The sequence below is a fragment of the Eumetopias jubatus genome, unplaced genomic scaffold (assembly GCF_037043125.1).
Source record: "Eumetopias jubatus isolate StellerSeaLion01/CBP00866 unplaced genomic scaffold, mEumJub1_p1.0 scaffold_15, whole genome shotgun sequence".
NCBI lineage: Eukaryota > Metazoa > Chordata > Mammalia > Carnivora > Otariidae > Eumetopias > Eumetopias jubatus.
In genome coordinates, this window is record NW_028274821.1 from 82175394 (window position 1) to 82194889 (window position 19496).

General features: G+C 56.1%; 1 protein-coding gene across 1 annotated transcript in view; it reads left to right on the forward strand.

The window, feature by feature from the left end:
• Positions 1–13228, forward strand: part of DAB2IP (DAB2 interacting protein) — a 121390-nt gene extending 108162 nt beyond the window's left edge. The window contains exons 11-16 of the mRNA XM_088019263.1: positions 1349–1527; positions 3399–4287; positions 4983–5135; positions 7270–7463; positions 12135–12222; positions 13061–13228. Of these exons, the coding sequence (XP_087875389.1) occupies positions 1349–1527; positions 3399–4287; positions 4983–5135; positions 7270–7463; positions 12135–12222; positions 13061–13228 (1671 nt within the window). The remainder of the gene's footprint in view (positions 1–1348; positions 1528–3398; positions 4288–4982; positions 5136–7269; positions 7464–12134; positions 12223–13060) is intronic.
• The last annotated feature ends 6268 nt before the right edge of the window (positions 13229–19496 follow it).

The following is a 19496-nucleotide window of genomic DNA, read 5'->3' on the forward strand; positions in this document are numbered from 1 at the left end:
AGCTGCGTCTCCAAAAATGTCCTTGCTTTAGGTTTTAAGGCCACTGGTGTGAAAAACGTATACTCTGAAGATGCTACACCTTCCCATGTCAGGCAGGAAGGTGCAGACCTTTCCAGAATTGCCCTTGACCATCAGTTGAAAATCGTACTCCCTAGCCACCTCTGACCCTGCTGCAGCCACCTGGCGTGCACCCTCTGTGACCTGGGGTCCCACTGTCGCCCCTGCGGCCCCAGCCCGCACAGTGAACAGGTTCTTGGCAGCAAGGGCCAGTCCTGCCAGGATCCACTTCCAGAATATCTGTTGCTTTCCAGGGCCTCAAGAGACCACCTGACAAAAGTAGTTACTGCCTAAACAGGGCTGGAAGACCTCCCTGCTCCTGTCCCATTCCCTAGAGGTGACTGCTCAGGGCACTCTGGTTGTGCAACTTTCTAGATGCCTCTGCTCGTGTGTGAAGTACCCACGCAGGCACAGAGCGCTTTTCCTCTTGTTCGTGGGAAAGTTTGGGCCTGCTCGCTATAGTCAGTCATACCGCACTGCCGCTGGGACCTTCTGACGGCCGCACGCTGTCCCGCACAGGAGCGCCCAGGCCCCTGCACTGTCGCTGGACACTCGGGTTCGGCCCAGCGCTTTGCTGCTGCAGTCCCTTCTGCTCGCGGTATCCATCGCCCTTTGGCTGCGACAGGTGCCGGAGGGGTCATGGCAGTGAGGCCGAGGCCCTCTCTTCCTCCACGGCTGCCAGCACAGGTTGCTCGAGTGGCCGCTGCCCGTGGAGTCCCTGTGCCGGCCTCCGACCACTGCATCTGCTTGAGCAGGCGGAAGCACGGGAGGTAGCAGCCGCCGTCACAGCTGATGCCGGTGCAGCAAGGATTTGAAATCGAGCTGTTTGCCTCTCAAGTCTGTGCCCTGTTGACTACATGAGTTTTCCCACTTCCTTTCTGCACAAAGTCTTGGAAGCCAGTGCATAAGCACAGGGCCATGCCAGAAGCCTCTCGGATAGGGAGGTGTCACTGTGGCAGATCTGGGGTTCCACCTGGGCTCCCTTCTCTGGGGCACGGGGAGAGGACAAACTCAGGTCAAAGGCTTGGGCTAGGTCCCCATTTCTCCCTTTGGGCCTTGCACCCTTCCCCCACTCCCAGAACTAACTGAGAGGCTTGGGGAAAACGTTCATTTGCAGATTCCTGGCCTTCCCAGCTGCTTCCTAGACCTGCTTCATCTGACAGGTGGGGGAGGGTAGGGCCTGCCTTTTCAAGGGGTTCCTTGGCGATTTTGAACCACAGCAGCTGCAGTGCACTTGGCCTTCCCAAGTGGCCCCCACGGATCACACCTGCCTCTTGCTGTGTATTTGCAGAGCATTGTATCCAAACTGGGGCCCCTGCCTCGAATCCTGAGGGATGTCCACACAGCACTGAGCACCCCAGGCAGTGGGCAGCTCCCAGGGACCAACGACTTGGCCTCCACTCCTGGCTCTGGCAGTAGCAGCATCTCAGCCGGGCTGCAGAAGATGGTGATAGAGAATGATCTCTCTGGGTAAGACCTGCTAGGCGTACCGGGTGTTGTGGGGTACGTGTGCAGGCAAGGCTCAGCCTGTCTGCAGCCTCAACTGGGGAGGAGGATGTCTACACAAATGTTTATGAAATAAGCTAGATGAGACTTGAAATGTGTTATGCAAACTGTAGGCAGTGAACCTTCATTTGGGAAAAATCAGGGAAGGCTTCTTGGAGGAGGTAGTGCCATAGTTTGGGCTTTTTAGGAAAAGTAACATTTCCATTGGCGGAAAAGGTCTTCTACATAGAGGAACTAGCACAAACAAAGACTTGGAGAAATACGCTTTGTTAAAGAACCATTTGGTCCCAAATACCTCTAGATTACCCGGGTGTGTGTTAAAAATACTTTCATGGTATTTCCCGGTTTGAATCAGAATCTCCAGAAGTAGCACTAAAGCATGTGTGTTTTCAGCAAGAGCTTGGGTGACTGACTGCAAGGCTCTCAGTCTGGGAGCTCCAGAAACTAGGTATTGAGGTCCAGACTGCAGTCTGAGACCTCAGCCCCAAGGCATAGTGACCTGTAAATAAGCACCTAGTGGACAGGGAGGCAGAATGTTCTCAGATGTTAATGTCAAAATGAGGATATTCCTTTGAAAGACTTGGGTTTATAGTGAACCATTTCTGCCCCGCTCATGCAATCCCTCCCAGGGGCCGTTTGGGGCCAGCTAGTAAGGATGAGGCTGGGGCTGCAGAGTTGGGAGTTGAGTCTTGTTCTGAGGCATGTAAGCAGGCATGTAAGCAGGCAAGGGCATTGAGATCAAGAAGCAAGGGTGTGTGGTACACAGGACTGGAGGCCCAGGAGGAGGCCAGAGCTGCAGAGGCCTAGGTGCCACTTCCCAGCTCCCTCTGAGTCTTGGGGGCCCATTCATACAGCCTGCCAAGTGAAGCAAAGCAGTTCAGGTGGAAGACATACCTTGGTTAAGAGGTAGCCAGGCATCCCCTCCATCCCAGGCTATGCCAGCTCCAGCTCCCCATTGTTGAACCCTCACCTGCTCAGAGCCCCGTTTACCCCCACCCCCCACAACCTTCCCTCCAAAGCCCACCTGACCTACCACCACACTGTGCTTTCTAAGGAGCCAGCTTCCGGGGAGGGGCCAGGGAGAGGCTGCAAGACGGGGCGGTGGGGGGGGCACGGCCTGCCTCTGCAGGTGCAGACCCTCCCTGCCTGAGTCACACCTTTGGATCCTCCTCTGATCCCTTGTTTTTGCCAGGAACAGCAGCCCCCGCCTGCCAGTCAGACAAAGGTGGCAGCAGGAGGCTGGGCGGGGAGCGGGGGGTGGGGGGGGTTGGGGAGGCTTCACTAGGTCCCCACTCTGGTTGTCAGTCTGATGAGGAACAAGAGGGAAGAGGCTGCGGGAGCCCCTGTGGCTTTGAAGTCGGACCTTTGGATAGCAGAGAGCCACTGCGTTGTGGGTTTGGGTTTAGCTAAGGGAAATTTTCCAGAACACTCCAGGCCGCAGCACCCAGTGTCCCAAGTGCAGCTGAGCCGGGGACGGGCGTGCCGGGCAGCCTGGCCTGGAACTAGCAACACCGGCCCCTGGAAGGGAGGTGCAGTGTAGGAGCTGCTGTCCTGGCCGCTTGGTCCCTGTGGTGGCTTCTGTGGGGGGCGGGCGCTGCCAGGGCTGTGGTTTGGTGCTGCAGCCGGGCCACTGGTCCCAAGCCTGGCCCATTTCTGCAGCCCTCGCACCTCCTCTCCCCTGCCCTGCCTTCCCCCTCCCCCGCTGCAGCCCCGGCTCAGGCTCAGGCTGCCAGGCCCCTGCAGGTTGGCGGGGCTCTCGGTTTGGACCCGCCTTGGCCGCATTCACAGCTCTTCTCTTCCCCCTTCTTTCCCTGTGTGTGCTTGTCTCCCTGCAGTCTGATAGATTTCACCCGGTTACCGTCTCCAACCCCCGAAAACAAGGACTTGTTTTTTGTCACAAGGTCCTCCGGGGTCCAGCCCTCACCTGCCCGCAGCTCGAGTTACTCGGAAGCCAACGAGCCTGATCTTCAGATGGCCAATGGTGGCAAGAGCCTGTCTATGGTGGACCTCCAAGATGCCCGCACGCTGGACGGGGAGGCGGGCTCCCCGGCGGGCCCCGACACCCTCACTACCGATGGGCAGGCGCCGGCATCTCAGCTGGCGGCCGGGTGGCCGGCCCGGGCGGCCCCAGCGAGCCTGGCAGGGCTGGCCACGGTGCGGCGGGCGGGCCAGACCCCAACCACGCCGGGCACCTCCGAGGGTGCCCCCGGCCGGCCCCAGCTATTGGCGCCGCTCTCCTTCCAGAACCCCGTGTACCAGATGGCGGCTGGCCTGCCACTTTCGCCTCGTGGCCTTGGCGACTCGGGCTCCGAGGGCCACAGCTCCTTGAGCTCCCACAGCAACAGTGAGGAGCTGGCAGCTGCCGCCAAGCTGGGAAGTTTCAGCAGCACCGCTGAAGAGTTGGCGCGGCGGCCCGGGGAGCTGGCGCGGCGGCAGATGTCACTGACTGAGAAGGGCGGGCAGCCCACGGTGCCGAGGCAGAACAGTGCCGGCCCCCAGCGGAGGATCGACCAGCCACCGCCACCACCCCCACCGCCCCCTCCTGCGCCCCGTGGCCGGACGCCACCCACCCTGCTGAGCACCCTGCAGTACCCGCGGCCCTCGAGTGGAACCCTGGCATCGGCCTCGCCTGATTGGGCTGGCCCCGGAGCCCGGCTTCGGCAACCCTCATCTTCGTCCAAGGGTGACAGCCCGGAGCTGAAGCCTCGTGCGGTGCACAAGCAGGTCAGTGCTGCCGTCCCACGGCAGGCCGTGCTCTCGGGCCGCCGGGACATCATACCCCACCCATGGCGTGCTGCTCCTGGTCATTTCGCCTGTCCTCAGCTGCCATCCCATGCTGAACACGGCCGCACTTGGCCCCATCCCACCAGCCTGCCCCACACACCACCTCCCCTCTCCCCGCCAAGGCCCACTGGCCCCTGCCTGAATCCTTTGAACCAGGGACAGTGTGGCCTTAGGGTCTCTCTGCCAGTTCCCCCAGGGGCAGCTGGGGCCAGGGAGAAAGAGGGGAGGGGTCTATCCGTCTCTGATTCCAGGCCTGTTAAAGCCCCACCCAGGGTAGGAGTCGACCAGACCCCCAGCACCCCCACCTTCATGCTCTGAGCTGGCCTCCAGGGCTTTCGTGTCACCCTGGAGCCGCACACAGTATGTGGAACAGATGTGCTCTGGGTTGAATGCCCACCTGCCTGGCCAAACTCACCTGGGTGGCAGAGAGGGGCACTCAGGCCACCTGGGCTCTTGACTCCGCCCAGGCTGCCATCCGGGAGTGGGAATTCCTGAGTTGGAGACTGTATCGGTAGTTGCCTGGCCAGCTGGAGGTCCCCTACCCTTGCCATGTCCCTGAGCCACTTGTCCCTGTGACTCACCTGGTGCCACCCCCCTGCCTCCCTCCAGCCCCTCACAGCTGTGTTTCATTGTAGGGCCCTTCACCTGTGAGCCCCAATGCCCTGGACCGCACGGCCGCTTGGCTCTTGACCATGAACGCGCAGTTGTTAGAAGACGAGGGCCTGGGCCCAGACCCCCCCCACAGGGATAGGCTAAGGAGTAAGGAGGAGCTCAGCCAAGCAGAAAAGGTAAAGCTGGACCCTGGCAGTTTGGGGCAGGGCGGGGCTGCCTGCCTGTGCCCGCTGGCAATGTTCTCTTCCCTTGAGCCCTGAATGAGGGATGCTGCTTGTTCCCTGCGTGTGGCCAGTCCCCCCTCAACCCCTGGTCCCCAGTGGCCTCTGGAAGAAGAGCAGCAAGAGAGATTTAGCTTAGAGCTGAGAATTCCTATACAGGCTGTACATGAGACTCACCTGGAAATTGTACTGAATCCAGACTCCTGGTACCTCGTCCTCAGACCTCTGGGAGGCCCCTTCCCCGAGGGACCTGGCCATCGAGCTTCTGCGAGGCCTTCCTTGAGGACTTGAGGACTGGGGGTGCCAAAGAGGCACATGGAGACCGTCATGGGGAGCTTCGTGCATGAGGAGGCAGAGAGGTGTGGGTCCCCGAGACAGCTGGGAGGGCCACCCCCCACTATGTCCCCTACTCTGGGTTTGTGCCTGTCCAGAGCCTCACTCTTGCCCAGTTCCTGTCTCCACCAGGACATGAGAGAGAGCCAGGTGAAGGGTCCTACTGCTACTGAGAGGTTTTCTTCCCCCTAGGGGGGGAAATGGTTCTAAAATATCCGGATTCCACCCACCACACACATCTAGCATTTAGTGAGGCAGTGGGGGGGCAGGGGCTTCTTTCCTCCCAAATTCTCCCTGTTGTTATGGCACCTGCCCTGGATCCATGGCTGGTTCTCATGTCCTCCTGTGGGCCAAAGCCCAGGAAGATGCAGGGCCCAGGGCAAGGCCCCTCAGAATGGTACTTATTCCACTCCCCAGATGCCCTCGCCTCGGCCCTAGGAAAGCCTTAGCAGCCTCTCAGGCAAGGGCACGGAAGTCCGGGTGGCAGCTCTCCCTCGTCCTGGCCTAGGGCGAGGTTCATGTCCATGCTGCATTCCGCCACCTTCCACCATCCCCTTAGTCCACTGCATCCACCTGCTTTCACCATAATTATGTCAAGGGGACAAGGCAAGCTGGGGCACAGTGCTCCAAGAGCCATAGTGTGGTTAGGCCAAAAGTTGGGCCAGCCTTAGCTCCCTTTGTGAGCCTGGGGCTGGGCTCTGCACCTCTCGGGGACCCAGAGTCCCATTCATGACTTGTAAGGACCACCCGAATGACTGCAGGGGTCAGGCTGCAGCTGGAGGGCCCTCTTTCCTTGCCAATCCATGGCTGAATGAGCTACCGCTTCTCTCGTCCTCTCTGCTACTAACCCTCACAAGGCAAATCTGGGGGAGGCCTTGTTCTCTCGAGCCCCCTGGAAACCTGGTACTGCCTCTGTCAGGGAGGAGCCTCTCTACCCCGCTCTGGCTAGCTGAGCAAGACTTGGGATGGGCCAGGGTCCTCTCTCCCAGAGCCAAGCTCTCCTGTGGGTCCAGCTTTGCTTTAGGAGCTTAGCTTGGGGCTAAGGCTGGGCCTCTCCCCAGTCAGCTGGATTTGCTGCCTCTTAACCTTTGCTGAAGTGAATTAGGCCTCCGTTGCCTAGGACTCCAGGAGAGGCTCTTCCTGCCTCCCCAGTTGTCACAGTACCCTGGCCCCCAACCCCTTGATTCTAGTGTCAACCCCACCTTACCTTTAACATCTCCCCTCCGCCCCCACTTCCCCATGCCACCGCCCTTGCTTCAGGGTCAAATAGAGGCTGGGAGGCTAGGCTCTCACTCCACTGGTTAGTCACTCTCCATGGGACTGGGCCACCTTGCCTTCTGGGCCTCAGTTTCCCCTCCTGTAGAGTCCCTACCTTTCAGGGTGCTATCAGATTTTAACATATCCAGGAGAGTTTTTAACATTTGTTTATTATAAAAAAGAGCTCAGTGCTCTCAGTTAAACCCTTACTTCTGAGATTTGGGTTTGAGTCTCCATTCCCTCATAGTTGTAAGGTCACGCTGCAGGGGTAGGAGGTTGGAGGGTAGAGAGCCCTGGACGGAGACAGGCTTGGCGTCTCACCCTGGCCCTTCTGGCTGGGCTCTGAAGGCGTCTCCTCACTGTGTGAAGGTGAAGGTGGTGAAGACCCCTGGTACATTTCAAGCTGGGCTCCCTCCCCGCCCTGTGCTCCTGCTCTGGCTCACGAGGCTGTGCTCTCTGTCCTGGGTGCCGTGCCCGTGGCATGCTGCCCTCCCGGCAGGACCTGGCAGTGCTGCAGGACAAGTTGCGAATCTCTACCAAGAAGCTGGAGGAGTATGAGACCCTGTTCAAGTGCCAGGAGGAAACGACACAGAAGCTGGTGCTGGAGTACCAGGCACGGCTGGAGGAGGGTGAGGAGCGGCTGCGGCGGCAGCAGGAGGACAAGGACATCCAGATGAAGGGCATCATCAGCAGGTGAGGCAGCCTCTTCCTGCCCTGGGCCAGTTCTGGCCCCCCTCCACCCACCCACCCCGCATAGGCACACAGCAGGCAGACCGCCCTCCTGATCAGCGGCAGGGGAGCCAAGAGTGGAAGGAGGGAGGAGGAGAGTGTGCCAGGCAGCGGAGACAGTGTGGCCCAGGCCTGGAGGTGGGAGGCAGCCTGGAGCGTGGGGAGCCCTACTCGGTGTGGTGTGTGTTGATGGTAGAATGCAAGGTTGGGCCCGGCAGAAGCGAGGTTAGTGAAGGCCAGCTCACATAGGGCCTGTGACCCCTGTAAGGAGTCCTGTTTTCTTGGTCAGCGCTCTAAGGGGAGGTAGGATTGGAGGTGCCAGGCAACACAGTGAGGACCCAATTCAGGGCAGGAAAAGTAGGGATAAGTCAGTTACACTCAGTGGGTGAAGGAGAAGGAGGCAGAATAACCCCCAGATTTCTGCCAAGAGCATCTGGGTGTCTTGGTACCGGTTGCTGAGAGGAGGATCTTGGGGAGCTCAGCCCAGCCATGCTGGGACAGATCCCACGTTTGGGATCCGTTGAGTTTTGAGGTGCCTGTGAGTTATCCAGGAAAGATTTCCAGAGGACCGTTGGCTTTGATGCTGACTCTCATCTCTGTCGACGGCTTGGGTATCACATGCTGTGGTGATTTTCTCTCTCTTGTTCTGTCTCCACCCGTGGGCAGGGTGGGTACACCCTCATGCATGTCTGTAGGCAGGGAGTACAGTGAAGGGGTAGCATCCTGGCCGTCCCCAGCGCCCCAGCTGGGAAGTTCACTTCTTCACGACAGCAATAGCAGGCAGAAGAGGACGCAGTGTGGGTTTTGCAGCTTGTTTGCACGGCACAAGAATCTGTCATCCGGACAGGTGTAGCAGGTGTGCCATAGCCAGGAAATTTCCCCACCTAGCCTCATGCTTCATCCACTACAGAAACCCTTTCCAGGTTCTTCCTCTTTAGGCTGCCTGTTTCTCTGTTCTAATTATTGTCTGCTTCGCTTACCTGTGGGTTTGTTCATTGTAAAACGGTTAGCATGAGCAGAGGACCTATAACTGGGGTGACTGGAAATCCACTGTTCACTTGACTGCTGGCTCTGTTCTCGGCTCACTAATGCTTCTCAAACTAACCACCACCTTCTCGTTGTGCCTCTTCTCTGAAGGGTGCGTGCTCTCTGAATTCAGGGGCTTACTTAACACATTAATTTCTACTAACCCATCCCGCTGTATTTCCTCCTTAATGGAAACGTCAATTTTCAATTTGGTTGATAGCATGATTTGAATCCTTCTATGTTATTACTAGTTTTTCTATCTACTTGTTTACTGTTCTATTAGTTATTGAGAAAAGGGTATTGAAGTGTTTAATTGTAATTATGGATTTGTGTATTTCTCTTCTTTTTTCTATTGTTTCTGCTTTATGTACACTGAAACTATGCATCCACATCTAGGAGTTATGTGCTGGTGATGAACTAACATCTTTCTTGTTATGAAGTCACCTTCTTTATCCCTCATAATATTCTTTGCTCTGAAATCTGCTTTGTTTGGTGTTGATTATAGGTATCCCAACTTTATTTGGATCCGTATTAGCCAGGTATATCCTTTCTTATCCTTACGCTTTTAACCTATTTGTGTCTTTCTATATAAATGAGTTTTTTTATAGACACCTTATTGTCTGTTCTTGGTTTTTATCTAATCTGGCAGTTCCTGGAGTATTTAGACCATTTACATTTAATGTAATTATCAATATAATTATGTTTAAATCTCTTAATGTTGCTACTGTTTTCTGTTTGTACCATCTGTTCTGTTCCCTTTTCTCCTGCACTCTTGGATTGAGCATTTTTATGATTGCATTTTATCTTTCTTACTGGCTTATTAGCTATATCTCTGTTGTCACCATCTAGGGCAAGAGTTGGAAACTTGCCGTAAAGGGGCAGATAATAAATATTTTAGGCTTTGCAGACCATATGGCCTCTGTAAGTGTTCAACTTTGCTGTTTTAGCAGAACTATGTGTGTGGTGTGGCTGTTTACAAAAACAGGCAGTGGGCCAGTGGGGCCCTCACTGTCAGGCTATAATAGTAGGGATTCTGTCATTACTTTTGTTCTTTTGGTCTTTATTCTCTGGCTGTTTTTAAGATTTTTTTTTTAATCATTGATTTGATAATTTGATTATGATGATCCTTGACATGGTTTTCTTCATGTTTCTTGGGTTTAAGCTCTTGGATCTATAGGTATGCTGTCCTGCCTACCCAGTCTCTTTTCTGGGAATCCCATCCCACATATGTTAGGCTGCTTTATATTGTCCCGCATTGCACTGATGCTCTGTTGTGTCCTTTTTTTTTTTTTTTTTTTTTTTACTTTTTTTCCCTTGTTGTATCTTAGATAATTTCTGTTCCTATGTCTGCAAGATTAATAATCATTTCTTCTTCAGTGTCTAATGTGCTATTAATCCTACCCAGTATTTTTTTATTTCATTTCAGATACTGTGTTTTTCACCTTCAGACTTTCAGCTTGGTTTAAATTCTGTCCATTTCTCTTCTCATCATGCTTATGCTTTCCTCTGTATTTTCTCAAACATGTGGAAATACATTTACAGTAGTTGTTTCGGTGTCTACGAATCCTGTCATCTGTGACATTTCTGAGTCTGTTTTTATTAATTTTCTTCCTGGTTATTGGTTCTATTTTTCTACTTATGTTTGGTGATTTTTGGTTGGATGCCAGACATTGTGACTTTTATGTAGGTGTGGGATGCTTTGTGTTCTTTTAAATATTTTTGAGGCTTTGTTCTGGGATGCAATGAGGTTATTTGGAATGAGTTTGCTTCCTTGGAGGCTTACATTTGAGCTTTGTTGGGGAGGGTCTGGACAGCCTTTAATCTAGCCTAACCTGGCCCCACTGCTGAGGCAATTTCCTTCTGGGATTCTACTTTATGTTCCTGTGTTAGTATGTCTTTCCACTCTGCCAGGTAGGAGTATGAACTCTCCCTGGGGTGGTTTTGTTCTAATGTTTCAGTGGTTCCTACCCCAGCCTGGCTGTGTTCTCACAGGTCTGCAGACCCGTCCCCAGCCAAAGACTCAAAGGGAACTCTCAGGAAATATGTGGCCTTGTCCCTGTGTCTTCCTCTTCTCGAGCACCACTTCCCTGGGTCTCCTCAACTCCGAGACATTACTTTCCTTCTTCTCTTTGGCCTGGACACTCCAGGCAGTGAGCGGAGCTCGGCTCATGTGTTTCCTTTTCTTAGGACACACTGCCTATTGTTCAGTGTCAGGAAACTGTTTTTTCATGTGTTTCATTTGGTTTTCTAGTTTCTTATTGTCGCTGTTTGATGGCAGGAGGGTAAATCCGGTCCCTGTTTTCCCACCAACCGGAAGCACAAGTCTCTATCCCCTAGTGTAATTTCCCTTCAGATTGACACCATCCAGTGCCCCTCTGCTCCCCGGTCCTCCCTCCCTGCTTCTTACAGGCTTTACTCAATGTCTGATCTTCCTGTGACAAGGAACAACCCCCCCTTGGCATGGCCCCTCACCCCTTCCTCCTGATCAGTGCTCCCTGACTGCTGATCCCATTGACTTCTCACAAGGGCCCTGTGGGTCCCTGCCCCAGCACCGTTGACCTCCCTGTGCACCTTCTGTGTCAGGTGCTCGGTGCCCACCCAGGGGTTAGGGGACTGCCCTGCTGGCCTGGAGAAGTTGTACAGGTGGCGATGGGCATGAAGCCTTGGGAGCCGGCAAGCTTGTCTGAGAAGAGTGTGGGGAGCAAGAACAACGGGCTGGGACAGACCCCTGCAGAGCCCTGACATGCTGGGGGCAGGCAGGACAGGCATCTGCAGAGCAGTGGCCTGACAGCTAGGAGGCAAACCCAGAGAGTGTGGGGTCCAGAAACTCATGGAAGAGCATCAGAAGGTGGGTGTGAGCCACTATGATTGACAGGTTCATGAGGGACCTGCAAGGTGAGGCCAGGAGGGGTTTCAGGGAAGGAGCAGCTGGTGACAGACACCACACATGCCTTAGCTCTGAGCTTCTGCAGACAGTGTTCTTCTAGTCTTCCCTACTCATTACCGACCTTCAGACCTTGCTTGTACCCCACCCCACCCTCCAGGACAGTTACCTGCTTCCTGTTCTCTGTTCCCATGGCCTCCAGGCCTCCCATGCAGGGCATGGCCACTGTCTGCCAATCTGTATCCCTGCTGCCTTGTAACTTTTTGAGAGTTGGAGATCTCTACTTTATTCATCCCGCTACGTCAGCTGCTAGGCACGTCTTGGCATAGACTTGCTGAATGCCGAGTGGGTGGAGAAAGCCCTAGAGCCCTGCAGGGTTTTCGTCCTCCTACCCATGCCACGGGATCTTCTGACATTATACCCCCTGCCTTGCTCTGGGAGGCGGTGAAGATCTAACCCCCACCCCTGCCCACCTTGGCTCCTGGAAGAACATCGGGAAATGGGCAGCTCCAAGGGCTTCTGGGGGATTTGGGAACAGAGTCAGGGGCAGGTGAAGTATAAGGAAGGAGTAGACCCATCTCATGTCAGTTTGGAGGCCATCTGGAGGGGCTTTCCTAGTAGGTGCCCTCCGTGTAGGTGTGATGGCTTCTTCCCGCAGGGACCCACCCCACCTCCTTAGCTGCCCCCTCAAGTGCCAGCTTGACTGTCCTTGTGTCTGGTCACAGGTTGATGTCAGTGGAGGAGGAGCTGAAGAAGGACCACGCTGAGATGCAAGCAGCTGTAGACTCCAAACAGAAGATCATTGATGCCCAGGTGGGTTCTTGCCCTTTGCTCAGCCATAGGTGTTAAAGGACCTGGGGTAAGGAGGGGGTGACTGACAACGCTACATTCTCAGTCATAACCCCACTATAAAAGCTGAGGAATAGGAGGCCAGGATCTCTGATCCAAGAAGTCAGGCTTGGAGGTCTCAGTGGACCACAAGCTCACTGGGACAGGCTGTGAAAGGGGCGGGACAGCTCCTTCCCTACTGGGGCAACTTGGTGAGTACTGCCTTTCACCAAGGGTACTGACCAAAGTGTGGAAGCTTTTGGGAGGGGAATGGGGATGGCTTGGGGTGACAGCAGGCTGGGCAGACGGAGCAGGGGGGCTCTTGTTCAGAGCTGTGGCTTCCCGGCTGCATTGAGAGAGGAAGCACATAAGAGACTGGCCTCCACTCTCCTTCCCTGCACTCCTTTCCTCTCACTCACCCGGCAATAGGGCCAGGCCTTGCTCAGATTATAAACGTAAAAACAGCATGGAGCAGCCAGGAGCCGCGATCTCCGTGTCACGCGCACGCGGGCAAGGACACAAACCCTCGGGGCTCGGCGGCTGATGGGCGACACCGCTAGGGCTGCTCTGACTGGGGAGAAGCAGTGACGGGAGAGACGTAGGAAGGCAGGCGCAGGGTCTCGGGCCATGGCACTGAGGCCACCTGCCCGGCACGCCCGCGGCCCCGTCACCTCGGCACCTTTCCGGCCCCTTGCACGCTGTGGACTCCCAGTCCTCCCCACGTGTCCTCCCAGCACCGCTGATGGGCGCACACAGCCCCGGGGAGACCCCTGTCCCAGTACGGTCCCCCTGTGGCCCCAGCTAACGCCCTCTTTGCCCCCAGGAGAAGCGCATCGCCTCACTGGACGCCGCCAACGCCCGCCTCATGAGCGCCCTGACGCAGCTGAAAGAGAGGTACAGCATGCAAGCCCGTAACGGCGTCTCCCCCACCAACCCCACCAAATTGCAGATTACTGAGAACGGCGAGTTCCGAAACAGCAGCCATTGTTAACCTGCCCAAGGAGGGAGGACCGTGGCGGCTCGGGGCCAGCCTCAGCCTGGGGAGCCCCAGCGCGGGGACGGGAGGCCCAGGCCCCCCCCTTCCCTCCACCTGCGGTCCAGGAGGTGCCACGGAGGGAGCCTCGACAGACTGACGCAGCGTGGGCCCGCTCCCCTCTCTTCTGGCCCGAGAAGCGAGTTCGGTGCAGGCCAAAGAGACTGCAGGCTGGGGGGTGGGACGGCCTGGGGCAAGCAGGGGGCCTGCCAAAATATGTCTCTGCTGGTTATTGAATTTGGTGTGTATCACCTTTCTTTCTTGACCTGGCCAAATGCATGTACCCCCTACACCCTCCCTAGGGAGGGAGCACCTGCAGAGGTGGAGGATTGAAGCGGTGGGGGCCCAGGCGCCTGCCCTGGGGGACTTGCCCCTTGGTTCCAGGGGCTGATCGGTCGATTGGCAGGCAGGGAGAGGGTGGGAAGGACGGAGCCGTTGGAGTTCCTGTCCCCCGCAGGGCTCCACCCTGAGCACCTGCCACTGCATGCGCCCTGTCCGGGGACCCTTCCTGGCTGTGAGGAACCGAGGATTCCCCCCTGTACCTGCCCCCAGACTCCCCGTCCCCCCCTTCCTTATTTGTGTTGCCAAACAGACCCAGTGAGGATCCTGGCTCTTTCTTCTGGGCCCTTGTCTCTGTGGGGAGGATCCAGAGCCTCCCTCACTTGCCACCTGGGCCCAGCCTGACACTCCGGGGCTCCCCAAAGCCAAAGATCTGGGCAGAGTGGGCCCAGATGCCTCTGTGCCTGGTACCCGCCCTTCTCCTGGGGCCGGCGCACCGGGATGCAGTGGCCCTTCAGGGAGTGGCCAGCGGTTCTCACCCTGAGAGAACGGCTGATCTTCCCTGATGGATGGTGAAAAGAAAGTCTGATGCCAGTAGGCCCTGAGAAGGTGGATAACTGTGATTTTTTTTCCTTTCACAGTATGCATTAGAAACAAAAGCCCGCTTGCTCGCTTGCTGGAACACAGGGGCCTTTTAAATTGAGCGTGCGCACTGCATGGGAAATAGCGGCCCTGGAGGATGTTAGACTTGCTCCCTCTCCAAGACAGCAGCAGCCTGCACCAGGCCCCGTGTGTGCGGCCGGCCTCCTCCTCACCCTTCCCGGGCCCCCCGGCCGAGGACCCAGGCGCTGCAGACAGGAGAGGGGCACGGCTGGGGCTGGTTTTCCCCAGCTCTAGGCTGTTCTGTGGCTTCTCAGCCCTCCCTGCTCCCCCCCTCCCCCCCGCCTTGCGGGACATAGGTGGGCAGGAGCTTGGGTCTGTCTCGGCCCTTCCCTGTTCCCACCCCCAGCCCTGGTAATCTCGGGCGGGAGCTGGGCGTTTGCCCCACAGCAGCAGCAGAGCCAGGGCCGCAGAGCCGGGGCTGGGCGATTCGCGGGAGCTGCCCCCTCTGCCTCAGCCTCAGGAAGCTGAGGAGACCCTTGGAAAGAGCACTGAGCCCTTCCCGCCCCTGGGGCTGGAGGCCTGCCGCTGCCAGGGGCCCAGGTCACCACAGAGCCCACCGGGTCGGGGAGTGTGGGGAGGGTGGCCTAGACCACACAGCACCCTGTCCTGGCCCATGTCCTGGGAGGGGGCTCTTAGATGCAGCCTGCAGTTCAGTTAGGCCAGAGATTGGCCGGTGAGGAGAGGGCAGGCCCCCAAGGGTCACAGACCTCAGGAAGGAAGGCCGTGGGGGCTGTGGCCCTGCCCCCACTCGTGGCCACACAGGCAGGGCCCAGCCCCCAGTGACATACTGTGGTTCGGTCTCCTCCCCTCCTCCCCCCCACCCCTCTCCCACTGATGCCTCGATGCCTCGTAGAGCAACCTCGGACTGAGCGCCTCTTAGCAATACGGGGGAGGTTCCCAGGGCCCCGGGGCCCGGACAGCAGGGTGCAGGAGGCCAGCGCAGGTCTGGTGCTGGCGGCCCTTGGCGTGGGTTGTGAGCTCTCAGGCCGAGAGCCTTACTTACTTAGTGCAAAAACTGTAAAAGTGTACAGACTCTTCACAGATTTTTATCTGAATTGCAAGTCTGACAATTTTTGTAAATGTTCTTGGTGTTCAACTTAATGTAACTATTTCACCTAATGGTTGTACATAGTCCTTTAGTCCTGGTGCTGCCGAGGGCTGCCCGGGACCGCTGCTCTCCAATGGTGTGTATTTTATTTTTTAATCTAGAGAACAGTATTGGGCAGGAGGAAGAGGTTTGGGATTTGGGTGTTGGGGTTTTTCCGTACCCATGGCGTGTAGTTGCTGGCTTTGCAGCGTGCGGTCTGGGTGGGGTGCTGGGGACCTGCGCCCTGACCAGACCAGCAGAGGGGCTCCTGTCCCGGCCACGCAGAAGCTGCGTCCCAGTGTTGGGCCGTTTGCCACAGGGCCAGAGGGAGGAGGAGTGAGGGAAGGCAGGCCCTGCTCTGGGAAGATAAGGCCCCAGGTCCCCGGGGCCCCAGGCCCAGCGTCTGCCGGAGACAGCTCTCCCCGCTGCCAACACAGAGAGGCCTGACTTTTTTGCTTAACTTGTATGTTTAGGGTGAAGGAAACTGCCAAACTTCCTATGAGTGAAGACTTTTTTCCGACTGCCCAGAAAGGGGGGTGGGGAACCAAGGCCAGAGCTCCACACACCGCCCCCCCTCCCATGGAGCATCTGCCCCCGGGGTACGCCTCTCTCCCTGCCGCCCGCCCGTCCGCGGAAGGCAGGCTGTCCAGGGAAACAGCCCCTCTTTTCTACACCTTTGGCCCCAAAGCCGCCCCCAGCCCCACACCACCTCCTTGCTCCCCCTTTTGTAAGTATGTGAAAAAGAAAAAAATGCAAACGTTGGGAGTCTTGGCTGGAGCTCCTCCTTCCAGCTGTGACTTTTAACTATGTAATAATGTACAGAGAAAGTTGTTGGTGTTCTAAGACTGTGTGGCTGTGCAATTTCTGTACATTTGCAATTAGAAATATTAAAGATTTATTTAGCTATTTTAAGCCTGACTCGCCTCCATTCAGCTGTGTCTCAGGAGATTTTCCAGGGGCGACTCTTGCGTTGTGGGCCTATATTGTCCTTCACCAAGGGGCAGCAACACGGAGTTCGCCCTGGTGGTACTTGTGGACAGGGGAGACCCCTAGAACGGGGGTAGTGGTGGTCTCGGCTTACTGAGGGACCTGAGACTGTCTCCTCTAGCAGGTTGGGGTCTCTCCGCTTAGAGAGTGGAGCAGTGCCTTCTTCAGGGCCCTTCCTGGGCTCCGATAAGCTCCGAAGGGAGTCCTTTGCTTGTTCCCCAGCCCCAGGGGGATGGTGTGGCCCCTGCACTTCCTGCAGCAGACACCATCTCCTACCAGGCTCTATGTCAGACGCCTTCTCTAGGGTAGGGGCGAGAGTTTGGTCCATGTCACCAGCAGGTCAAGGCTGAGCTGGCTAAACGAAATTTCGAATGCCTGGAAGGCCCCAATTCATGGGGCTCTCACGAGCCAGACCCGTTTGCAAGGCCCCACTCAGGGCCTCTGAAACAAAGCAGCCCCCAAACCCCTTCGGCTGTACCCATGCACGGGGGCCGATTCAGCAGGAGCCAGGCAGGGGTCAGCGCCATCCTGTTTAGCTGAGAGGGGGCATGTGCAGGCCCCAGTCCGGCCCCTCGGAGGGGACACACGTAACAGGGTCCCGGCTACGATGGGGGCAGTGATGTGTCGGCGGGTCCCCCGTGGAGACCACGGCCCGTCACCGGCACAGGTCCCTGGCTGTCCAGCATTCCCAGAGAGAATGGCTGGCGCCCTAGCCTCACCCTTGCTGCCGTCATCATTCCTAAAACTGCAGCCCGGCGGCTCTTTCCCACGGCACTGGGGCTGCTCACCTGCTCCGCTCACCTGCCCCGGGCTGGGTTTTCTTCTCTCCCCTTCAGCCAACCTTAAGGTGTGCTGCCTAGGGGACCCCGTCTCCACCTCCTCGCCTCCGTTCTTCTCCAGGCCAGTATCACCCGTCTCCCCTCCCACACCTCTGCCACCTCGTTGCCAGACCCGTGGGCCCCCTTAGAGCTTCTGTACCTCTGTCCTTGTCCCTCAAGATCGAGCACCGCCATTCCTCTGCTGGGCAGCACCACTTAAACACCATAGGATGCCAGGAAGTGGCTATGGATGAGGCACAGGCCATGTTGACAGAGGGCATCTGTAACAAACGTACAAAAGCCGTGAACCTCCATGTCTGCATTAAGTAGCATCAAATAGAAAGCAAAAACTGGAAATACAAAGGAAAAAATCAACAGAAGGACAATTACCTTTGAGACTAACACACCACTGCTGTTAGTTTATTACAGATCAAGGAGACAGTAAGAACCCCGAGGCTTTTAATAATTTATAATGTTTAATAAGCAGGGATACCTTGCTCTTGCCCTAGAGAGCATACCTTCTTTCTGAGTATGCCTGGAACAGTACCCAAAGTCGACTATATATTGAGACATGAAATCCTCAGAAAGTTGCCAAAGGCACAGCTGGGGCCACATTCTGTGCCTTGAAGCAATAAAACTAGAAATCAATAATGTTTATCAGGGGAAAAAAAAGCTACCATCAGGAAGTTAAAAAAAATAAATACTGAATCAATAGAATTAGATTTTTGAAAGAAACGTCTTCTCATTAAACAAAGCATATCGACCACATGCATTTATCTCTTTAATTCCCCAAACACTGCCACCCTGATGGGGAAAGGACTGGAAAGGTTATCAGCAGTGAACGTGGGAGGAGAGACATCAGTAAACAGAATTTGAAAAGCCGTGGCAGATGGAAGCTGGGGAGGGGGACAGACAAACTGGGGATGCGCCGAGCAGCCCCGCCCGAGAGGCTCCCGAGTGGGAGGTCCCAGCGTGATGGGGGCTGAGACCCTGCACCAGGTGGGAAACCGGAGGACCGGGCCCCAGCCTCCTCCCCTTCTCTGCACAGCCAGGACATTTCTCTTTATCGTCTCATGTCTTTGGAAGGAACTGGACATTTTTTTCTCTGGAGGAATCACACCAGCTATGCTCCAGACCTGGGGACACCAGGCAGAGCAGAGGGCTCTGTGAGGTGTAGGTCTGCGAGCAGGTGGCAGGGGGTAAAGTGAGCTTCTGTCCCCGGTAGTGTTTGCCCCACAGGTGCCTGCACTGCTCCCAGGATGCCCGGAGCCCATCCCCCGAGGGAGGCGACTGGAACATTCTTTGGAAAACTGGCTTTGGAGAAAAGACCCCCAGGTGCCTCCCCAGTGCAAGGACTGCATCCCTGTCCCAGCATCCTGTGCGCGTGCACGTGCGTGGGAAGAGCATGGACATCCGGGAAGCCCAACCCCCCACCCCCCAGACAGGAAAGCTTCCAGTAAATAAAAGGAACTAGGTATGAATTTCTCTGGGCCTTTGCTTCAATATGGCAATAAAGCCCCCTATTTGCAAATATAACAGCTCAAGAAAAAAGGGAAGAAGGGAGAGAGGGAGGGAGGGAGGAAGGGAGAAGGGAAGGGAGGGAGGAGAAGAAAAGAAAGAAACAAAGCTTCCAATGTGAGAGACTAAACCAATCAGCCCAAGAAAGGAAACAGGAAATAGAGACAATGCAGGAAAGAGAAGATCATTAAAAATAATAATAATAATAACCCCAAACTATAATATCGTCACGGAGCTAAAACAAGAACAGCGTGTCATGGAGAAGAAACCAGGATCAAGAAAGAACTATTAGATTCTTTGCAAAAGCAGAATATGCAGTAGAAGAGACGGAAGACAAAGTTGAGGTATTCTTCCAGAAAGTACAACGAAGTACATAAGCAGAGAATGGGACGGAGAGAGGGGGAAAAAACAATCTAGAAGCTCAATCCTGCCTGTCCCAACATCCAACTACTAGGAATTCCTGAAGGAGGAAAAAGAGTTTAAAAGGAAGGATGAAAATGATCGGACGAGTAAGCAAGTTCTCCGGGACAAAGGAAGGTGCCCATGTCTGGGCTAAGAGAAGGTGGCACAACAGACGAAGACGACCTCTTGCAGGCAGCTCGAGGCTCCCGAACGTGGCCCGAGCCGGGCCGATCGACGCTGGCCTCAGCCAGGCGCCCAGAGGCGGGACGGGGTGGTTGAGTCCCCGGGCCAACACGAGGGGCTGCTGGGGGCTGCGGCCCGAGACAGCCAGGAGGGACAGCCGCTCCTGAGCCGGCCGGGTGCGGGGCATCGGTGAGAGGTCTCCCGTGAGAAATGGTGACGTTACAGGGAGACGCGTTAGCACAGTCTGGCCACAGTCAAGACTAGCGGCTGCCCTACAGGGCTATCAAAT